This window comes from Platalea leucorodia (genome assembly GCF_965183815.1).
Source record: "Platalea leucorodia genome assembly, chromosome: 10".
NCBI classification, from domain to species: domain Eukaryota; kingdom Metazoa; phylum Chordata; class Aves; order Pelecaniformes; family Threskiornithidae; genus Platalea; species Platalea leucorodia.
In genome coordinates this window covers 9610350-9633832 of record NC_138832.1, presented here as the reverse complement: position 1 = coordinate 9633832, position 23483 = coordinate 9610350, and the positions used below count along the sequence as shown (strand labels likewise).

General features: G+C 48.4%; 1 protein-coding gene across 8 annotated transcripts in view; it reads right to left on the bottom strand.

The window, feature by feature from the left end:
* MBNL3 (muscleblind like splicing regulator 3) overlaps positions 1–23483 on the bottom strand; it is a 97160-nt gene that overhangs the window by 32597 nt on the left and 41080 nt on the right. For 7 of the 8 annotated variants that reach the window (XR_014229414.1, XR_014229415.1, XM_082323586.1 and 4 more), the window contains exon 3: positions 1900–2064. Coding sequence is in view for 6 of the 8 variants with exons in the window: in XM_082323586.1 (XP_082179712.1) it covers positions 1900–2064 (165 nt within the window). In the remaining 2 variants the exon portion in view is untranslated. Of the gene's footprint in view, positions 1–1899; positions 2065–5727; positions 5794–23483 lie in introns of those variants that run through there. The other variant, XM_082323591.1, reaches the window with a different exon arrangement.

The following is a 23483-nucleotide window of genomic DNA, read 5'->3' as shown; positions in this document are numbered from 1 at the left end:
GTCTCTCTCATGGCATAATTTAGAAACCAGGGACCTTTCTCATCAGATAAGGTTACCTCTGAAATGAGAGCACTAACCAGACAAACCGACAGATTCAGTCTCAGAGGCAATTTAAAAGGCAGGAGTGAAATTGCAGGAGGAGTGAACTGGACCTGCAAGATTGCAAAATGGGAAGATGGGAACTTTCCAAAGAGGAAATCCCGAAGATGTTTTGAATAGCCAGCCAAAGAGCATCCACTGTGAATTCCCCACAGAGGAAAACCCCAAACAGGAAAGGTTTGCTTTTGGTACAGGGCTAGGAAACCAGTGCTACCATTTTGTGGGAATTCAGGATTTCCTTCTCATGCGCACGTACTTTCGTGAAAAGTGAACTCCACAAAAAGAGGTGCAAAGATTACAGCAGATTAGAGCTTAAGGTGCAGAGCAACTAAGGACTTTTTCTGTGGCCCGTTTTCTCTTCTGCCTCACTTTTCCGTCTTCGAAATGGGAAGAATAAACAGCATTTTCCTAGTTTATACGGCAGGGTGAAAATAAAGCTGCTAACATACACGCAGGATGACCAGAGTAAGGGTGAACATGGAAGAGCCTTCACAAGACAGGAGGAACAGGCCAGACTGGGGAAATGCCCCGGTACGGTGGCAGAACACCATCATGGAGGGACACTGGCCAACTTCCCCTCCTGAAACACAGCCTCATTGCAAGCTCTTACACCAAACAGCACAACAGCATCCAGCAAGGAAGAACCCTCCACCGGTCTCTTGTGAGGATGAAGCAGAGACACTCCAGCTTGGCAAAGCTGGGGTGGCAGCTGCTGAGTCTGAAGCCTCATTTGGGCAGAGGAGCCAGGCTTTAGGTGGGGCACCAAGGGGCCAAGTGCAGGTTGGTTCAGACTCGCACATCTTCAGGCTGGAAGAGTCTGTCCTAGGGATCCAGTCAGACCTCCCGTGTGGCAGAGCACAGGGAACCTCACCCAACAACTGCACATCATGTGCACGTTGCCCCAGGAGAAATATTCAACCCCGACTTTAAATGGAGAATTCCTAATTGGGCTCTGGGTTAAAAAATGTGCAGCTTATTTATGTCGGCACTGAAGAGCTGCTTCAAGACCTCTGACACTTCTTAATATACATAGCGACAGACTCAAACTCAGCTGACAAATGTCACCCCATCCCCAATACAGCAGCCAGCAGACACAAGCCATCCTCTCCCTGGCATAACAGGGTTCTCCAGCCTGAAAACCTGTTTTAATCGATAGGCTGCAGCAGGGGCAGGCAGTGAAGGCTTCTCTGAACTACCTGCTCTGCAAACACCCATCTCTCACAGGCTTCCCTCCTTACCTGAAGAGAAACAAATCTTTCCTGCTGTTAGTATAAAACAGCACTACTGTGAAAAACGAGTGACAGGGCTGTGACATTAGCGCAACTCTCTGCTGGGACAACTGCAGTGAAATGGGTCTCATTCCCAGACATAAAAAGGTATTAAGGTCTGGGTAGGATTCATCTTCCCCAATTTTAGCCCACCAGTACAACACATGTAGTCCAAGGGAGTCAACCGGCCTCTTGCCACCACATGGAAGAACTCCAGCATCCTCACCCCAGTGTAAAACAGCTATCCAAAATAGGATCCGTTGGTACTGAGCCACATGGGACTTCTGGGATGTACATGAATTAACTGGTCAAATATCCACCTGGTGGCAAGACCCTTCCACTTGATGCCCTGCATCTCACAGCGCCTTAGTTACCAGAGGAAAGGCAAGCCACAGCTTGCAAGAAGATGCAGAAGTAGCATAAGATATCCCTCTGGAAAATGCTGCCCAACTCCGTGCAGCATGAACAACCGCCTGAGCAAAAAGGAAAGAAACGTGGAGCAGTGCGATCCCAATTCATTGCTGTAACTTACAATCGGCTGTAGCTGCGCGCCTGGTAGCATGAACTGCATTTGCTGAGCAAACATGGCTGCGGCTGTCTTCTGCTGGATCAGGTTGTTGCGTCCATTGATCTCAAGTTGTGTTTTTAAGTGTGGGGGAGGGTGGAGATATTTGCAGTTCTCTCGGGTACACCGGCCCTAAAAAACATAATGAAACAGCATTTCAGTGAATGTAACGCTCAGGGCAGCCAGAGAAATTTAATTAAGGATTGTTTGGGTTACTGTAACAACACAATCACCTAGGCAGAGGCAGTTTGGTAGCTATTGCGCCTGTTTTGTGATTTTTCTATAGAAGTGCAATACTTAGGTCAAAAGAAGAGCAACATGACTTCTCCTAACTGTATACTATCAAGCTAAACCCGTAAGTTAGGCTTCCTGATGCTGAAATGATTGCTGTAAAAAAAAACAAAACAAAACAAACCCTAACACAAATACCAGTATTTTCAGAAGTTAGTGGCACCAGCTCCAGAAACAACAACAAAAATTCCCCATTTTCTTGTGTGGGTTGTTTTTCCCCTCCCTCCCAACACCAGACCACTTAATTGGCCCTGACAACCAGACAGCGAGAAACAAAACTGTCTCCACCACTTCCCCAGCGGTGCTGGGTAAAACATTAAGACGACAGCTCTGTAAAGCAGCACCTCTGATCTTCAACATGCGTGTACTCAGATGCTGAGCACTGGTAGTCACAGGAGGGAGAATTGAAACAATTTCCCCTTCACGCTTTCACTTGTTAAAAGTCCCTCAAATAAACATAAGCACTAGGGAAGCCAGTGGCGCCTGAAAAGCAAAGGATCGCTAATGTTACAGATCACCTCAAATCAACTGAGACCATCACTTTTAAAAAACATCTATAAACTGTGCCTTGCTTTAATAGTGTTTGCAAGTAGACATAGGAAGATAAATACCAATAGTCCACTGAACACAGAAAACTAGTAACAAACTTTGTCATTAAGATGAAATCATTATTGAAAACCAGGGTTTTTTCCCCTCTTTCTCTGTGTATTCCCTCCTCAGGAAACAGAGGCATACAGAATACAAGAAACATTTTACGCAACTTTATGCATAAATTTTATAAATAACTTATAAAACAAGACCAGGCCTGGGGACGACAGAGCTGTTACACGACAGATAACTAATAATTGTTCCTGCGGCCTGCAAAGGAGCAGAACCATCCATTACCCAGCCTGTCTCTGGCACTCTCGACAAGGGCCAGACACTGAGTTCTCAGTCTCAATATGATTAAATTTGCATTCAAAAAAGGGGCACATCGGGTGACCCCATATACCTGCTCCTGTCGGCAGGATCAGACGCAGCAGAGCCGTAACCCTGTAACCAGCTCCACGCGGGTACACCCATTACACACCACTGCACCCAGGGCACAGACGGGTGGAAACCCCCTGCCTGCATCCAGGATGCTCCCCTGGGGATTTTTAAGACCTGTCTCTGCCTGTACAAACGTACGGGTGGGATCACCGGACAGTCTGGGTACCACTGCACAAAGCCGACACTGTGACACTGCAGGGGCTGCTTTTGAACCCCCAGCCAGGCTCCTCAACGTGCCAAGAGAGGGGCAGGTCGCTGGAGAGCAGCCAAAGATCCTCAAGCCTTATGTGTGCTTTCCTCTGCTCCCTTTCCTGGCGAGGATAACTGTTTCACTGGGGAAAGGGCTACAGAGCCCGTCTGCGGCGGGAAAGGGGCTGTACGATGGAGTGTCATGAGAAAAGGACTCCTCTCTTATCTGCTCCAAGGAGATCAGAGAGTTAAACAAAACTACTGGCTCCCTGCTGTTATTTAGAGGCAAATAGTTAAATGCAAGAAGTGATGGGCTAAACCCACTGGGACAGGAAAAAACACTCCCAAACTTCAGCAGCCTGCCTTTGTGGAGTGGAACTCTCTGCCCTGCTCCTGTAAGAGTCCAGTGGCTCCCAACAACCCAACTCAAAAAGAAAGAGGCTTTTTAATGCTATTGTTTTGGCTTCTCAGCAATCCAACAGCCCCAGATCCCCAGCGGTGAGTTAATTGCTCACAGGCCCCGAGGACATGAATCTTCATCACCAGACACTTTCTTACAGCTGTGTAAAGTGAGGGTAAAATGGCACAGCACAGCTGGCTGGTGCTCAGAGGGCCCAGCACTACTACAAGGTAAATAACTGCATTAATCTGGAAGATGACGACTCCTCAACACTAGATAGGTTTGGGCCATCCTTCTCATGGCATCTTTCCAGCTGCATGGGCCCACATCCACAGCCCTTCCCATCACCTGGGACCCAACGAGAGTCCAGCATTCAGGCTCAGAGCACATCTGCAGCGTCCCACCTCCACAACTTCTGTGGGGCTGCTCAGGCTGCTGCAGACCAGGAGCAGACCCCAAAGAGCAGCGGGTTGTCGATGGCCAGGCAGCTGCTCTATTCTAAGCTCCAGCCTTTAAGGGCTTACACATCAGCCTTAGAAATTCCTCCTGGTAGAAACTTGGCACAAGTGCTTTGGGTTGGGAAAACACTAATTTCTACCAAATTTGGAATAAATCTGTGTAGATGTTTCTACACTGCAGGAATGGAGAAGAGCTACTATTTTTTGTAAACAATACTTACAGGGCCTTCTTCAACTTGAAAAGAACTTTGCTATTCCAACTGAAATTTTGCATGTCATTGATACCAGCCACCCCAGCTTGGTGTGAAGCTTTGTTCTACTTTTTTCTCAAAACAGAGTTTGTTTAATTCCAACAGGGGGTTCTACAAACAGAACGTTTTTATTACCAACAAAATAACCCCATACAGCACAAGGCCTTGATCTGGCAGACAGAGCTGTGAGCAGAAACCAGTACCCACAAAGAGTGCTACTGGCTTCAATGAGGACACGTAGCTGCAAGGAACTGAGAGCTGTGCAGATGCTGCTGCAGAGCGAAGGCTGTGAAGTGCAGCACGGCTGTCAGTCAGGCCGCCTAGGGCTCCAGGAAGACTAAATGAATCCCTGCTGCACTCGGATTTAAAACCACACCTTCAGTCTAGCTCCTCCTCGCCATCATTTTGATCCTGAGCATCATCAACTACTGTGTTTCACCAGGACAGGTTAGAAGCCACAGCTCAGCTGGTTGCCCTCTCCAACACCACAGTAGGTTCTTCATCTCTCAGACAATGAATTTTAGGAACTGATGATGTGACTGAGACTGACACAAAATGTTCCCAGTTTAGACATCCAGATATGAAACAACTTTCAAGATGTCTTGCTCTAAAGCAATGGGCATCTCTAGTATCCTCTGAACTCCAACACTGGTAGGGGTGATCCCTTCTTCTACACTTCCATCACAACGCCCACAGTTCTCAGCACTTCTCAGCAACACAGACACTCTTCAAGACCAATTTCAGCTCTACAAAAGCTACCAGAAGGACAAAGGAACTGCCATTATTCACTTCTCCGTACCAGCTGCAACACAGCAGGGAAAACAACAGGGAACTGGTAGCAAATCTGCTGTGTGGATACTGGGCTGGGGACAAATAAGGACAACTCCGTTTTATACCTGGGTGGCCTAGGAATACAGTATGAGAAAATACAACAGGAGTCAAGCCCATAAGTTTCAGATGAGCACCATTACACTAAAAGGCGCACTTTTGCTGCAGGGACTAGCTGTGGCTCCACCACACCAAATGCTCAGCACAGGGCACAGGACAGTCCCAGGGCCCTGCACAGAAACCTGCTGAGGCACTCTCCAAGCTGAGCACTGCACCAAAAAGCACCATCCTAGCACATGGAATGGGTTGCTGCATGTCTCGGGAAGGGGCACGGTGCTCAGAGACTGACCTGTGTCAGCGAGTGGCGTGTTGAGCCTGCTGGGACCAGTGCAGCCATCCTGCTGTAACCGGAGGAGTTTGTTGCTGTTAATTTGGCACGAGTATTGACTCCAGGGAAGGCACATTCCCACCCTGTCCTGGGCGGCACGTGAGCCTGCAGCCAGGGAATCACCACCCAGCAACAGACTCTGCTGCTGGCCTTGGTAACATGCTAAATATAGCTGTATCTTCTGGCTCCTCGCAAAATGGAAGGAGTGTGAAGGACCATATTCATCAGCTGCTTTGCCAACTACAGCCAGGAGGGAAAAGCATATGGACTGCACTTCCCAAGGCTTGAAAAATGGATATTAAAAATAAATCATTAAAAGATTTTATAAGAGTATCTTCTCCCCCCCTCTTCCCACACACTCCCCCACCCTTACAGTAGGCTGCTGGCATGTGATTGACTCTGTGTTGCCAACTTAAGTCATGCTGTGATGGCGCATACTGTAAATGGCTGGCATCTGACACTAGCTAACGTGACAGCAGCTTGCAGTGCAACAAAGCCAGCTGTTTTTAGTGCAGCACTGATGGCCGCACACTTAAATCCAGTAGAAAAACCTGCACTACACCTGGCTGTTTGCAGTCTGCTGGGCTGCACCTGGTCATCTGCATCCTAGCTCGGAAGGATGCAAACAAGAGCGTGCTGGGTACGGTACCAGGCTGGATGAACCTACCCTAAGCATGCTGCACAAATTCTCTTCTCGCTGGCTGCTGAAGCAAGCTTAACTGTGCTGCAGAAACAAGGCTTCCAGCACAAACCCAAGGCTTGCTCACGTTTGCACCAGTAATGCAGTTTGTTATGGTCTCTTTAATCCTGGACACCAGCAAGGGGTTCCAGAGCAGACACATGTTTCTGGTTTTAATGACTGCACTGTATGTCCCATCAATCACTAGCAGTTCTCATGTGAAAATCTTTAAGCTAATGTTGCTTTTCACACACTGGAGGCTGTAGTAGGCTTGTGTCCTGACCATGCTGTCTTTTCCACAGACACTGATGACATGTGCAATGACTGACAGCAAGAAGAATGAAAAGAGACCAGGCAGGAAAGGATTTCCATGTTTTGCACAAAACCAGGCACCAAAACACAGCTTGTCTGCATAACTTTTCCCTGCATGAAGCAGCAGATTTCCACCCCCCGCAAGAAGAACTCAGTGGGGAGGCACATTCAGAGATGCGCTCGCCCTGCTTACTTAGTGCCTGCCGCTCCAGCACTGAGGCATGAAATGCTCTCTGCTTTCCATCCCACTCTGCCCATGCACACAGAGGCCTTCTCCTGGCTGGGGATCCTCACGCCTGCATGGCTTTCACATATGCAATACAACCTCAGCCACCACGGTGTCTGCCCCCACATCTGGAGGGCAGGCAGAGAGCAGGCTGCAGAGCTGCCCACAAAGCGTGAATTGTCATGCAACAGTGGGAGGCAGAAAGGGGGGAGCTCTGGGCTTCAGCCCTGTGCCCATGCAGCACAGCTAAGAACACGTACTGAGCAGCATATGCTGCTCCAGGTCTACCCCTACTGCCATCTGCTCTCTAAGAAAAGAGAGATACTGGGAGGCAGACATATCTGGTAATGCCCAAGCTCCAAGTCCTTCGCCCACTCTACAGGGACTTGCAGCTTCAAAGTTACCCTTCTAGGAAAGCAAACCACCAGGGTGTTGGGAACACTGTCCATCCACCACCCCAACTCAAGTGGTTCGTGCTCGCTACGTCCCTAAGCAATTTGCTCCAGTGCTGAGCAACTAGCATGCCGGCTGGATTGCGTGGCTCATCCCGCCATCTCCACTGCATGGCGTGGCTCATCCTGCCATCTCCACTGCTGCATCGCACTGCTCTTTCCGCACAGGTAGAGAGCTGTGGTGGAGGGAGGAAGGGAGACAGCTGTCCCTCACACTGCTGGAGCAAACACCTCCCACTTGGCAAACAACAAATAGCATGGAAATAGCATGTTTTCAACTGGAAAACAAAGGAGGCTGGAGCCAACAAGTCACCCTGATCATTAGCAAGTGTTAGGTCTCACAGATAGGTGTTCATGCAGCCAAGCTGCCACTCGCTGCAGTTCAAAGCCTAGCTCTGTGCATACCTTATCTGCAATTCCTTTCTACAGGCTAATGAAATGTTAAAAGTTATGCTGCCAGCCGAGTCAGGGAGAAGTACAACCCTGCAACCTCCCTTGAACATTGACCCTGGCACAGCACATCATATAACTTCTGTTTAATAGCAATGCTTTTCTCCTCAGAGTGTTGGAGCAGCTCACTTTTACAGAGAGGTTTTAAAGTGTAATTAGGTACAAAGCACTCCTCGAATGTGTTCTCATGGAAGGCTGTTAGCCCACCTACAAGGATCCTAAAAAGCAGGTCTAGAAGGATGTAGAAAAGTGACACATCACCCCTAGGCCTACACAGATCAACTTCACCTATTTTCTTTGTACCTATTACTTGTGTATTTCCCAGACAAGGGACTCCAGCACATCACTCTTCCTGCAGCTGTAAAACTCTTCCTGATTCTCAACTGCAGTTTTGCTCCTCCTGCAACCGTAGCCTAAAACTTGTCTTACCCCAGAGGGCCAGAACAGGAATTATTCCCTTTCTCTTTGAGGAAGGGCCCATACTTAAAGGCTGCAGTCACATCTATCCCCCTTCCTCAGACTATGCAAACCATGCTCTTTCAACTTCATGAGCACGGTCTCTGAGCCTTTCATTAGGCTGCTCCCCCAGTCAGCCTGCACCCCTGCTGACGTGTGTGCATGCACAGGGTGCTGCACTCCAGCTAACCCCTTACCACTGCCGTGCAGGTACAAAGGTTTTTTTCACATGTCCTGCAGATGACACTGCTGCTTATACATCCCTGCATGACATTTTCTTTCCTTCTAACATCGTACCATTTTTCGTTTACTCTCAACAAGCCTTTTGCAGAACTACTGCCTACCCGGCCATGTGCATCCTGCATTATGCAGCTGATTCACTTAAATGCAATATTTCGTACTGCTTTTATTGAACTCACACCCCTTTTTTATGGACTACTTTGCCAACCTGCCAAGATTACCTGCAACTCCACTCTGGTTCTCTAAAGTGTCTGTAGTTCCTCCCAAGCTCAGAGCACCCTACTAATTTAACAAGCATACTCTCTCTATGCCATCATTCAAGTCATCAGAGCAAAACAAAACTGAACAGTCTTGCCAAGTACATCCTTCCAGACTGCCACTGAACTCAGTTTTCCAAGCTGTTGTGGGTTGTCACATAAAAGTTTCTCCTATGCTTTATTCCCTGTCTTGTTTGGAAACTGAGTTGTGCCACGTCAAAGACTCCCAAATCTAATGCCAGCCCTCCATCCTCCCCATCTCTCTGAAATAACCCATCTCAAAGGCTTTCCAGTTCTACTGCTTTTTCTGCTCCTCTCTGAACACCTGTAGGGATGCTGGAAAGTTAGTGCTCTGCACCCCTCCTGTGCTAGCACTCCTACTTGCCATCAAGCATACATTTGTACACAATGTTGGGTACAAAGAAGCTGCTGGTCTGAAGTTACTTATAACAGCAATAAAAAAAAAAATACAGCACAGCTAGTTGCTGACATTTTTCAAATGCAGGTGTAACACCCATTTACAGAGAGCCCAAAGGCTGCTGTTACGGCATGGATCCTGCTGTGAACAGATCACAGCTGAAAACAAAAAGCAAAATGTATCTTCTAGTTAGCATTACCAGATGGCAATCAGCCTCGAAGGGAAGGGAAGCCATGTAGACTTCCTACCATACAGAAGTTTCGATTTCAATGTATGTGGATAAAAATGCTAGAGTTAAGGTTAATCTGGTAGCTTCCAGGTATGGATGATATAGACCCTGTGAAATGCATGTTCTAGCTAGGAACGAGTACGGTTCATGAATATATATAATTTGCTGGAAATAGGATTCAAACAGCCCATAAAAAGCACAAACCACAGTTTTACGACGTCTCTAGGATGAGCTTTGCCTAACCTCCTTGAACTTCCCACCTCTGGGTCCAAAGAGCCACCTCCCTGAGCCTGCGCAGACAGATGAGAAGAAAACTGCTAAAAACACCCCAGGTGTTATTTTGGCCCAACTGCGCTCCCCTGCAGTCGCTTGAGAAACCTCTTCAGATTTTATGCTGATTTGAACAACACTCTGAGCCACGGCAGCAGCGTGTCAGCTCCGAGCCAGGGCTGCTCAGGCAAACAGGGACATGTCTTTTGTCAGGGCACAGAGGACAAGAGTCAGACCTGCCTTTCCACACAGCTTCAGTGGAAAAACCTGAATCTCTGTCGCAAGCTCCCAGGACTACCAATGCTCCCAGCACTCTCAAGGCAGCTCCAGCTTGTCGCTGAAACAGTGACTGAATTTCATGGCTTCAATGAATGTCAGGTCAAGCCCTTTCTGAGCAAGCCTAGACTTGATTTTGACTGAAATGAGTGAACCCTGATGTTTTGCATGATTTCAAATGAAAGCGAGCGACATTCAGCAGCTCTGACAAGAGATTTGGGTCCTTTTGAACTGAAAGCTCAAAGCAAAGCTCAGTGGCATGTGCAAGTGCAAGGCAGCTAGAAAGCCCTCGGAGCAAACCAAGCAGGCATGCCGTGTTCACCCCGCTGAAGTGAGGCTGGTGCACAGTCCCAGTTTGCCCAGTTCTCCTCTCCCTACAGCTGTGGGGGAGAGCCCTGGAAGGATAACCAGGAGGTAAATAAATAACTGTAGGGGTTTGGGCTTAAAAAATTATATTCCTCTGCAACCTTAAAAAAGCAAGTCGGGCAAACACAGCCACTTCAGTCCAGTAAGTCAGAAAAATGCAGAAGGAATGGGAAGCAGAGACAAAAATCCCTGTCTAGCACATTGGTGCTGCTCTTCAGCCTCTCCGTCTCACCCGTGTGACTGCCCTGCTAGGAAATTTTTGCTTTGCAGGGAGATGGAAGGAAGGACAGGAGGAAGAAAAAATGTCAGCATCATTTTTGCAAATGTATTTCAGTCCAGACAAAAGCTGCCAACAGCCAGCTGAGGGGCCTGCTGAACAAACACCGCTAGAGACCTGTAACACCTCCACCTCTTTGTCATTCCGGCCTTTGTCTGTGAAAGCCAGCCTCTATCACAGACACAAACCAGGGCTGAAGAGGCTGTGCCTTTCCATCCCACTGGCTCGGGGGAATACACTGTGCTGAAGCCCTCTCCTCCACCACAGGACTGGAAAGCAAGCTGCCCCTTGCCACCAGGCGCACACCCGCTGCGGCCCGTGTCCAAGCTGGATGGGGCTTTGGTCATCTACCTATTGTACAATGGGACAGGTCTCCATCAGTGGGCATCATGTGAGGAACAGCAGCACTTTGCCCAAGCAGGGGACATGCTTCCCATCGTGTGGCAGAAACTGTTTAGCAGCTGAACAATTTCACTAATATTAAAAAAAAAAAAAAAAAAAAAAAGCAGCATACTGAGCACATAACATCGCTTCACTCACAACGGGGTAAGAGACAGTCATCAGATGCAAAATGCTGGGAACAAATAGATGCACAGTGTGGACAAATCCTACTGCAGATGCTGGTCCTTTCAAGTAGTGTGTATAAAACTGCAAAGCACTTGGACAGGGGGGTTCTCAAGATCAGATGCACTCTGCTAGGATTCAAACATGCTTATCTGGGACTCTCTTACAAAGTCTGCAGCCTCAAAACGTTTGTCAAGCTTGGTTTTGTTATACAGCTCAAACCAGAGCAGGAGAGAAAAACAAAGCAGAGACAGCAGCGTTTCTGCATCCTCGCCTCCCTTTTTGGTATCACCTTAACCAGTGACAGGTACTCACAGCTGTTGCCAAGAACTTCAAACCACTGAACTCAGCAGGCAAATCCAGCTCCGCACAGAAAGGATGGCTCGTTAGCATGGAGCTCAAGTATTTAAACAAGTACCATCACCCCATCATTTTTTTAATTTTAATTAGAAACAGGGGGGGGACATGAAACTACTGTATTCCAGTAGCCTCTAAGCAGTCACAGGCACCAGCCTAAACTGCCAGATCCTCATTCACCTGGCAATTAGGGAAGCAGAGAGCTGCTGTGAGTGAAGTTTTACTTTTGCACATTGCTGAATACAGCAATGTTCTGCTGAATTTCCCCAGGACAGCACAAAGAGGTCGTGGCTGTCCTCCTGCTTTCACGCAGGATTTTCATTCCAAGCTGTTTGTTATACTTGAAGGTTCTTACAAGCTCGGAGCAGTTACTTTGTTGGGGAAAAGCCCTGTAGCTCCTTCATTATATTTTTACATCTTGACAACTCTTTCCAGCTCTGTTCTCCTGCCAAGCTCTCTTCATTCAGGCCAATAGTATGCTCTGTTATGCTCAATGAAAAACGTGTATTGATTTTAACATTTTTAGTTTGTGGAACATTTTTGCTTGCTCCAAGCAATGGACAGTGTTTACCAAGTCTAAGAAATATATATTAAAAGAGTACAGCACTGTCCAAGTATATTTTTTTTAATGAGCTGTAGAGCCACAGAGCAGAAAAACATGTTTATCTGAGAGATTACTACTTGCAATGAACAGCAATCTCATTCTACAAAAGAAAGGAATAAAGACTTCATCAAGTTATTTTCTTTTGTATCTGCCGATACATTTTGATTAGGCTATGTTTTGTAAACCATATCAGTCTGTTACCACCACATATCTGAAATGCAGTTAAAACAGAAGTATCATCAATTTATAGAGTTCTGAACTGATCATTTTTAACGTCTTCCAAGTATTATTCCACTACTCTCCCAGCCTCAGGAATGTTAAAAGCACAATAAAATAGGTTTCTTTAATAGAGTATCAAATACAGGCTCTCTCCAAGTGAAATAAGCTTTTATAGACATCCCTGGCCACAGACCTGCTCAAGCAACTGATCGATAGCAATTAGGAAGGCAGGCATTTAGCGCCCGGTGAAGAGAGCGCCTTTAGGAGCGTGTTTAGCCCTGGGATCACTGCATGTATTTAGAGTAGGAGGCGAAGCAGGTGACATCCTGCAACATTAATACTCCTGCGGGTGAATGTTTCAGTGTGGGACTATTTGTAAGTAAAGAAATCAATTCTATCTGGAAGATAGAAACACTGGCATGTCACTGATTTTTCTTCTGTAATAAATTACAAAAAACCCATGCCACTCTCTGGAATGATATTTCACAAGTACTGTATTAAAAAACCACCACAAAACCCTGCAGAAAAACAAACAAAATAAGTTTTCTAATATGTCTTCCACCTTTCATCTCCCTCAGTTCTGTCCCTCCTGATCGCTATTACACCAGGCCAGCTTTTGGAAATACCAAGCGTAGTTTCTCTTGTCCCTTAAACCACTTTTTCATTGCAAATCCCATAATCCAATTCTGCAACTTTCACCGGCTGATTGAATCTGTCAAGGTCATATGGAAAGTTGATGCTTCTGACCTTCCTCTACCTACAGCGTCTGTTGAATATTACAATTGCAGCAGGCAAACCACACATAGACAGAACCAAGCAAAGTACATTAAAGCCCAGGAGAATAAATGTTAAAGCACTGTGTTCATGAATACAAATATCGGACGCGTGACCACCTCCGGCGGCCTGGCTCCTTGAGTTTACACAAGGGAAAAGGCAAACAGGGAAGCACAAAGACTGATAACTAAGTGTCTGACCCAAACCCTCCCTCCTGTCCTGTGGAGGGCAAAGCCATGCTCAGAAAAACTCATTCTCACTGCGTTTTGGAGAGCAAAATGAAACTGCAAGTAAAAGGAGATCTGTGGGTGGCTGGGTTTTGGGTTTTTTTTGTTCAGTTGGGTTTTTTTCTTTTTTTTTTTTTTTTTTTTAGAACTTGGCAGAATATAACAATTTACCAACTGAGGATTAGCCCAATTTTTGTTTGTGTTGTTGCTTTGCTCAGAAAACAACAGCTTAATGGGCATAAACAGATTCCTGGTTTTCAAAAAATAACGAAAAAAACTTTAAAAAAAAAAAATTAATTCCATCTGGGCTGACAATTCCCAGGGAGAATCTTCAGTCTGGAAAAAATAACTCTGCAGGATGTGCTTCAGCCTCAGCTACCGAGGGGCTGCCGGGGGGTAACGCAGCAGCATCCTGAGCAGGGAAGGATGGTGGCTGGGCTCTGCTAAGCATGCTGATGTCTCCTGCTGGGGCATACCATGGCACTGCCACCCCAGCTTTCCACCCTTTGGCTGGAAACACCAAGAGATGTCAGAACAGGACATGACAGTCCCCCTGTGCATTAGCTTAAGCCATTGAAGGAGGTGACCGCAGGGGAGCAGGCAGATAGAGCAGAGGGTGATGCCCTCGGTTGCCACTGCAAGCCAAGATTTGCTCCCAGACGTCCGTCAGAGCTCGGGGGGTCTGTTACTCCAAGGCAGAGGACACCTTTCTGCTCTTGGCTGAGATCTGCCCAACAGCAGAGAGGCAGAGAGCAAAGCCAGCTCCCCCTGCCCTCACCCTGGTGGCTGCCCACTGGTGTCCCTAGCTCCTCTCCATCCCACTGCTTGGCTCCCTTCACTGCTTCCCATTCATCTCTGCCCTGCTGCACATCGAAGCCCACCCCTCCCATAGTGGTGCCTCTCTGGCTACAGTTAGGTCCACCAAAGACCAAGCTGTGGCCTTGTGCTCCTGTTTTAGCCAGATGTGCCAGGCAGGTTTGTGCACAGCACCCCACCTCCCCTTCACTCCGGCTTAGCAGAGAAGCTACCAGACCACCAGGAGAAGGGCTGACTGTCTGCCACCAACTCCACATGCTCTCACTCATCTCCGAGCAAGGACCCCAAATCTTTCCAGTCCATGCCAGGCCTCAGATTTGACACCCATGGTATAATGAACTTGCTGCTGGCCAAAGGATTAAAGGTGCAGACACAAAAAGCACCTTCAAGAGAGCTCCTGCAGCCTGCTAAGCACAGCAGGCCAGGACCACACATCTCACACGGGCCCTGGCTTCCAAAGAGGGCATCCAGGCCAAGCAACACTGAATCACAGCCCTCCTTCATCTAGGAGGCAGCAAGGCTTGAAGAGAAAGGAAGGAAGAAAAACAAAGAAAAAAACAAACAAGAAGAAAAAGAAAGCCTGCCTTGCCCTAGGCAAATATTCCACCTCGGTTAGCTTTTGCAGACTGATCTATTTTAGCGTGTTGTTCATCATGGCTGGTAATGTATGCACATTTAAGTCACAGAGGGGATTTTTCTTTTAAGAGAACACCTTCAGAAGTGCTCTTTAAGAAGTGCCTGTCACTAGAAAGCAGATATGTGACCAATCTTTGCTACCATCTCAAGTGAAAGGGAGGTTAAGGCAGTGTAAATGTTTGCTAGGACCTGAGCCCACAAAGCAGCACAGTAAGCTGCAGTGGCAACAGGACAGGCCTTTTTCCATGGAGGTAAACGCAACGGGCTTGCAATGCCAAAGATAATGCACTGCCATCTCTATGGGCAAAAGCAGAATTTTGCAATAACACAGTTCTGGGCTAAAACTGCAAGCAGTGGGACATTTACCCACAGTTCACATGCACCAGTCACAAGTACCATGCAGGCAGCCAGCCTTATGGGACAGGATGCCAAATTCTGTGCCAATATCTGAAAACCTGTTAATTTATGATGGATTTATTAAAGCAGCCTCTGCCAGAGCAAAACTTCTACCTGTCCTAATTACAACACTCCTCACAGACCTCTGTTCCCCCAGTCTGTTATGGAGTCTTGTGAGGGTCTGTGCAGATTCACACTCCCCACCTCACTCAGCCAAAGCACGCTCTTGGTACCAGCTGCACAGAGTCAAGTAATAAACCCTTGCCAGGACTATAAGTCAACATGGAGGCTGCAAGGCAGTCTGCTCAAGAAGGCTTTCTGCTCACCCTGTACTCCACACTGACCTACAGACCCAGAATTCAGAGTCACTACATGATGGAGAGCCCAAAGACCCCAAAATCCAAAGAGAGAGTTCTGTTTTCTCCATGCAGTGCCAGGAATGGGGATTAACAGATAAAGCATTTTGTAGAAACGGTGATTTCAGATGCTGAAAGGTTAATTCCACGTAGCTGCTGATTAGATCTGTTCCCTCTTCTGTAACAAGAGCTGTAGGACAGGACACTGAAAAGGTTGTACAGCCTTACTGGGTTGGATGTATCCACTTTCTCCTGCAGGATGCAACTTTTGCCCTGCCAGAAATTCTGACCTAAATTTTTGTCTGAGTGGCACTGGTATAAGTGCCAGAACAGCTAAGAAAGCAATGTGTTGTGTGGGTGCATGCACGTGTGTCCGTTTGTCCGTCTGTCCCAGCAGACCAACAGGAATGGAACTGATCAGGGCTTTAATTTCATTTGCTTGGGGTTTTGGAGTTTGTGTTTTTAATAACTGCCAGATTCACTTATTTAGGTTTGAGAGCAGAAGAGAAAAGCTGGGGGAGGTAGAAGCAACTAAAGCAGATCCATGTGGACGTGCTTGCTTATTCAGGCTTCAGTCACAAAAAGCAAACTGATCTAACTACCTTGGGGTTTTTCTGCCCTTTCCATATTACTCCTCTGCTTTCCAAACTCCTGCCCTCAACTTCTACTCTGAGCTGCTTATCCTTGTCCCGGTCACCAGTGCAGTACAGACCACCTGATGCTCAACCTTTTGTAGGTGAGGAGGAATGCAAGGATTAGCTTTTAAAGGCTGTTTTCTATTAGAAAGCAATGTCAACAACATGAGTTCCTTAGGCAGGCAGGCAGACACCTGACCTCACATATTCTGCTTCTGCCACTGACAAGAGATACCTTCAGACACAGCACAATCCCTTCCTAAAAGGGCAACACGAAAAAGACCTTTCACTGCCCTGATCGGGTACAGCTGGGATGAGTCAGCTGCGATGCAAACATTCATTTGCTTTTAGGTGAGATGGGCCCATACCGGATTGGGCTAGGAGAGATTTTTTTCTGCAAGGAAGAGTGACCTTTGCTGAGGACATCTGCAGCTGCTCCAGCCATGTGAGAGGAGTAGCTGCAAAGAAGCTCCAGTGTCATTAGCAAGTCTGGAATGCAGCACAACTGGTGCGACGTCAGCGAACACCCGGCAGTGAGCACCCGAAGACCCGGCTGGAAAAAATGCTCTCACTCGCTTAAACCGAGATAGATGGACTTCTGATAGGGCCCTGGTGGATATCCCTGAACAAACTTTTGTGAAAGTACCTCTGATACAAAGAAAGAAGGAATATTAAGGAAAGTGCTAACACTTTTCCTCTGGCTGGGCTAAGCTCTGGAAGGATGCTTAAAATCATTCTCTGAGAATTAGCACAATCAAAACAACAACAGCAACAAAATTTCAGTGGTGTTTCTGTCCTAGCTAATGTGAGCTCTGTTCTGAGCAAAGACTTCTAAAGATTTTACATTACCATGGACTCTTCAAAAAACCCATGCAGAGAAACACAAAACAACAACAATGAAAATCCTCTTAATTCAATCTATGCTTTATCGCACAAGACCACAGCAGGGGATTTCTGGCTGTGGGAATACAAATACTCATTGATGCTACAATCTCAGGGTCCTGCTCCAGTTACTACCCAAACACAGAATGAGACGGTCTCAGCCTGAAGAGTTTTCAGTCTAAATACACCAGACTTTTTTCTTGTGGAAAAACCCCAGGAGGCTAGGGGAAGCCTCAGCAACACCGAGACTGCATGCCAGCCATGCTGGACCGCTGCAGCTGCAGAGCTGCGGCTGCGATGCCCTTGATGCTTTCTGAGCTCCTGTCTCCCAGCAGCAGGCAGCCTGCCCTTCCCATCTCTGCATCGCTAGCTAAAAGCCATCCTGCCCATTTGCCTCTCAGCCCCCAAGGGACTTTCTCCTCCTCAACTCTCCCAACTGTGGCGCAGGAGCAGTTTGAGTGGGCCACGGTGACAGAAGCGTGACGTGGAGCTGGCAGGGAGGCTGTGCTGGTGCTGCGGGGTAATCCGCACCCCACTGCGTTGTGCCAGCCAGCAAATGCTGATAAAGCTGACGGTGACGGGTGGCAGGGGTCCTTGCCGCATCCCGAGGGTCCCCTGTCCCGCGGGAGAGTGCCCTGGGGAGCCATTCTGCTCCTCCCTGGAGTCACCCCCACCTCCTTCCCTCGCGTTCCGTCTCTCACAGCTCGGTGAAGGTTTCAGACATCCCCATCCTGCTTTTATCAACCCTGACGGCTCTCCTGCTCCGAGCGCCTCTGAGTCACTCAGCCTGCTTGCCTTGCTCCAGCTCCCACTCTGCAGCACACCACGGAGGCTTTACAGGCAACACGATTGACACAGCGGGGAGTCAAAGTCCGAGGGGAGGTAACCGTGATAATTGCTTCTTCATCTGCAAGTGCACCAGATGCACCGAGAAATAAAAATGACTGCTGAAGCAACAGGAGAGGCGGAGGGCAAGAGACTTCCCGGGTTGCCTTGTTCAGTCCCCGCAGACACCACACCTAATGACAGGGACAGAGAGGAGAGGGGAGCTGCAGGAGGGCTCAGGGACAAATAAGCCTGGAGGGGAGGAGGAAACAGAGCAGAAAGGAGAAACAGGGCATAAGACTGCAAGTCTTGCTCCATGGGAGCAAGATTTGGGAGGGCTCCGGCAGTAAGCACCAGGTGCATCTTTAATGCCTTTCCCTACAGCATTTGGGAAGGAGTGACATCCCCTCCAAAGACAACTCTGTCTTGGAAATCCGTTGTTTTATGAAACAAGATTCCCTCATGGGGAGGAAAAGGCTTTCCTTCCTACAGCTAACCTCAAATGCAATCACCTCTGCCACATCTGGATGACCTTCCAAGCCCTCCTTGAAGGCTCATCTACATGTCCGGCTTTCAACTCCCCGCTGCCCTGGCTACTCAAGCCCTAATGCATGGGCTGAAATGTCCAGCCCTGCGAGGCTCTCGCTTCCTCCTGCCAAACTCATCCAGCGCTTGGTATCTGCAGCACCACGTGGAAGGGACCCCCGGGAGCAGAGCCCAAGTACTGCATGCAGCACAACACTGCACAAACCGACCATGCGGGATCAAGCATCACTTAATGGCGAGAAAGCAAGCTTTACTCACACTCTGATCCTTCAGGAACTCACAGCAAGAGGAAGAAACGCCAGTCAGTGGGATCGGCCAGCACAGTTGGGATTACACGCTGAGGTTTTGATTTCAAACTTTGCTCGGTTGTGGTGGGGCTCTTTAAGGACCTAATCTCCGTGTGACTGTTCCCAGCACCAGCAGTGCCCCTGCGGATAATAAGAACTTAGGGAAGCACCGTCTAATGACGGCCGTGCTCGCAGGCAGGCTGGCTGCAGCTCCACTGTGTCTGTGCTGCCCCTGGCCATCTCCTCCACCCCAGCGAGGTACTCCATGCTTTCCCAACTGCCCCTCCATTTGACAGCTGTTTTCTCTCAATAAGCACCCAAAGCTGCTCACAGCACCCCAGGGGTGCTCACTCAAAGCAGATGTAAGGAGACAAATAGAGTTAAAGCATCACAGTTTGGGCTCATGGGTTAAATCCTCATCAGAACCTGGTATGGGTACTGCTGGGCAGAGATGTGGGCATCACTAATGCAACTCAGCTGATCCCAACACTCCTGTCTGTACTGAGGCTGTTTTGGGGATTTTCTTCATACCCATGTAGGAGAGACCAGCTAAAAGCAGGTGCTGTGTTAACGCAGAGCATGTTCAGAGGCACAGTAAAACTCAGTACACACCACTAATCAGTCATCTGACTGATACCATACCCAGTCTGCAGGACTAGCTAAATTGCTTCTGGTTCCCATTCTCGCGATTGTTAATTAAAGCAGAATTTGTCTCCATTTTTTAATAGTGCTCTGCACATCTACCTCAGTGAGGGGTGGGGGCCAGCAGCATTCCCAGCATCCCTGCAGCAAGCACGCTGGGCTGGGCGGTGGGTCTTTCTCTCTACTGTGCAGCCAGGTTAATTTTAAACATTCACATTATAGTACAGTAAGGGAAAACTTCTCCCCCAGAGCGCAGGCTGCCATCTTTCAAACAAGGTCAGACACCGACCTCCTCCCCCACTGCCAATGACCTTATTAGCACCGATCACGGTTCTAATAATATCCCACATTGTAAGCAGGCCATCTGCCGTAACATTTCACTACAAACTTGGGGAATTGCTTGGTTTGAGTATACTCACATCCCAGAAAGTCAATTGTCCCCCCTCGGGAATATGCACCTTCCCCACAGCTTTAAGCTAAATGTTGCAGAAAGGCACTTCCAGCTCCCAGCTTTGCAGCTCGGAGCTCAAGCACACAAAGAACAGCACAGAGCCATGCCCAGGTGCTGGCTTCAGACAGGGGAAGTAAAAAAGCAGAGTTACAGGCTAAAAATCCATCACTCCAGCACCAACAGCCTCCAACTCCTCTGACAGTGGGGACACGGAGTAACCATGTCGCTGAAACCCAAAACCAAGGCCAAACACTAACCAGATATTCAGAGAGTCAGGAGTAAAGCGCCAAGGCTGCCGAGACCAGAGATCAGCGTTACTTTTGTGCCGTGTACTTTCTACGGCATGGACAGCAGAAAGATTTTTATTATCCTAACACATTAGCTATGGTTAAACTGAATATTTTCACTGCCATTACAGGAGAGGGGGCTTTCATAACAGACAGGTAAACCTGCAGAAGAATTAACCGTGTTTGATAGCTATTCATTTAGAAGGAGCCAGGGTTTGCAATGCTAACTCAGTTAGGACATCTGTCTAAAACACCCAGAGCCTTGTTACTACAGTAGCTCAGCTCCACTCAGTCTTCAAAGGCATCTTTCTTTGTACTGCTCCTGTGAGGTCAAAAAGTGCAATTAGGCACAGAGACTGACATTACAACACTTTAAAGCGGCCTGCATCACGGCAAGGCTTTGAAAGCTGGCTTTCCAAATCTTTGGCCTTTCCTCTAATCAAAAGGCCATCATCAGACATGGCATGAGAGGCTACATGGGGCAAAGAAGGGGGTCAGTGCCTGGTTCTCTGCTGTTTTATGAATGGTAATAAAACAACATTAATAAGCCATAAGTAAAACTGTGCCTGTATGGGGCAACATTCACCCAAGTGCCTCAAAGCATTTATTTTAATGCCAGCATAACAATATTTATAGGGGCATATTTTCAAAGAGCTCAGCTCCTCATTTGGAAATCTAACCACTTATTTAAATGCTCTGTGGGAGATGTCAGATGATGGGCTCTCCAGAAAGCCTGGCACATCTTGTTTACATTTGTTTTAAAGCTTCCAAACAGCTCAATTACATAAATGCATGTTACTGCACCCTCCTTCAGATGGGTGAACCAAGTGGCAGAAAGCTATTGTCAGCAAAGGGATTACATCAAACTGATGCTACGCTGCTGAAGAAATCCACCAACTCCACGTGCTTGTTCAGAGTCATTCTCCTCAAAGGCATCTTCCACCGCCTTTCCCTCAGCTGGCTTTGCTGGGCTAATGCAATCACGAGCAAGAGAAGTAGCTAGGTAGCTTCACTGACACAGCAGCAAGACAGGACGCCATGGCCAAGGGTGGCTCCATGTTTGCAAGGATCCTCTTTGCCCCAAACTCCCTCCAGGGATAAGGACTTGCAGGTTTGGGGCATCTATTTGAATCCCAGTGTTAGGTACTGCTATAGATCAGGGCTGGAAGATGTAAAGCTTGAACTTCCTTCCCCACGTGGATCTGGCAGTGCCATGGCTTGTAGGACAGCACCCGTTGAGGTGCCAGAGCTTACTGTACAAACACACAACCCTCCATGCTCCCTTGGCCAACTTCTGACTCACAGCCACGCAACAGTAAACGCAAGAGCTGCCGCAGCTTGCTAACTGGGCTTCATCACCCCACCTCCCTCCTTTCGGTGCAGAGGAAACCCCTGGGGCTCGCCGAGCACCGCACTGCATTTGCACTGGGTCACAGGCACAGAGCTTGTGCTTACAGATCCAAGCAGACTTGGCAGGACTGCAAGCTCCAGGTGCGTGCGCTGAGCATGTGCAAAGAAACTCTCCCAAACTGGAAAGCCAAAAGGTGGCAGAGGAGATGACCACAGGCAGTCCTTCCCCTCTGGAGAACGGCTGAGGACTGTTTCCCTCTCTCAAAACCTGATGCAACAGCTCACTTAAGCGCAAGGAGCTCTTGGCTGCCCACAGGAATTCTACAGTGCTTAAAATCAGGCTTAAGTATTTTGCAGAACTGGAACCTCAATCTGGAGGACTTCACCCTTAAAAAAGGAAAGTAAGCCTCAGGAGCAGGAGGTGGCATGCCATGGCCCGTGCAACATTGCAATATGCCCATAAAAGGTTTCAAAATGTATCTGCTTAAGCGCATGCAGCAGCTCAGAAGGGTTTAGAATCACATCCCAAAAGAATTTCTCTCCTGCTTTTTTAGGCAAGTGTGAGCAGCAGTCAGCACTTTACCATCATCTTCCCAACCAGAAAACCAAGGTTACTCTTGGCTGATATTAATAATGCAAATGCTGCTGGCTTTATCCTTTGGGGATGGTGGTTTGCTCGCGCCACAGGGAGAAGAGCAGGGCAACGTGAGCTGCAGACAGGAATGGAGGCCCTGCATTGCCAGGGCTGGCTGGTGAGGAGCGGAGAAGCTGGCAGGAAAATGCCTCTGCTGAATTTGCTTGGCCTGCCTCCCCGAAGAGGCTGGCCTCCAAAGTGCGGTCTCAGGACAAATTTGTAGCCACTGCTCTGCTTTCCAACACATTCAAGGGAAAATACACACAAGTCTGAGGCCCAAGGAAAAGCTGTAATAAATTAATTCATCAGCTGCAGGAAGGAAGAAAAGGAGGACAGCGGTCCTGTGCCTGCCCCTTGCCCTGAGTGCTTCCCAACACGCCTGCCTGCACCCGCACCTCTGCCAGCCTCTCGAACCTGACCCAGGGACACCACGCACGAGACTGGCACCCCCAGACATCGGGTAACAGCAAAGGCATCTGCCCCTTTGTGGGCAAGCCCTCAGGAGATACGTGGGGTCAGGAGGTCTGGGGCACAGACAGCGCTCCCCATGTTCAGAAACAGAAGACCTTTAGAGGACATTTCTACAAAGACAAGGCCGGACCTGGAGTTATGCCGTGACCATGCACTGCCACAGACAGGAGATCCGTTCAGCGTTCCCCCGATGAGTCAAACCCTGGCCTCGCCCCAGCGGGGGCTGCCGACCCCTCAGGCACTCCAGGAGGGCTGCCAAGACACTCTGCTTATGGGTACCCATGGGAAGGCAGAAGAAGAGTCCCAATGAATTCACCTTGCAGCACAAGGTGGCCACCAAAAACCCACCAAGGTCCCTCCCCACTGATGCATTGATACTCATCAGGCCAGAGCCACCCCGAGGGCAAGACGACTGCCTTGGAGACTCTCACTCCCCAGGCCTGGCTTCAGCAGTGCCACGCACCGGGCAGGGCAAGAGTCACGTTGCCTTGTACCATCAAAGGAGTCAGATGTGGGACAATGCAAGAGATCTACCAGAGGTGGGAGAGGACGGCAGGAAGAGACAGGAAAACATGGTGGACAGGGAGAAAAGTGCTCAGAAGTGACTTTCACTGTTACTGATATTAGTTGATGAACATCTCCACGTTAACCAAGCCTGTACAGCAGTCCTACAGCTTTACATGGGGAAAGAAACACAGATGCTTAGATCTGCCAAGCACCCACTGCAAAGCAAATACCCCAATTCATCTAATTCATCCTCCATGTGAGTAAGAGTCTGAGGTCTGTTAGGTAGGCCAAGCTGGCATATGAGGACCAACACTTTCAGGAGGAAGTTGCCCAAGCCTAATCA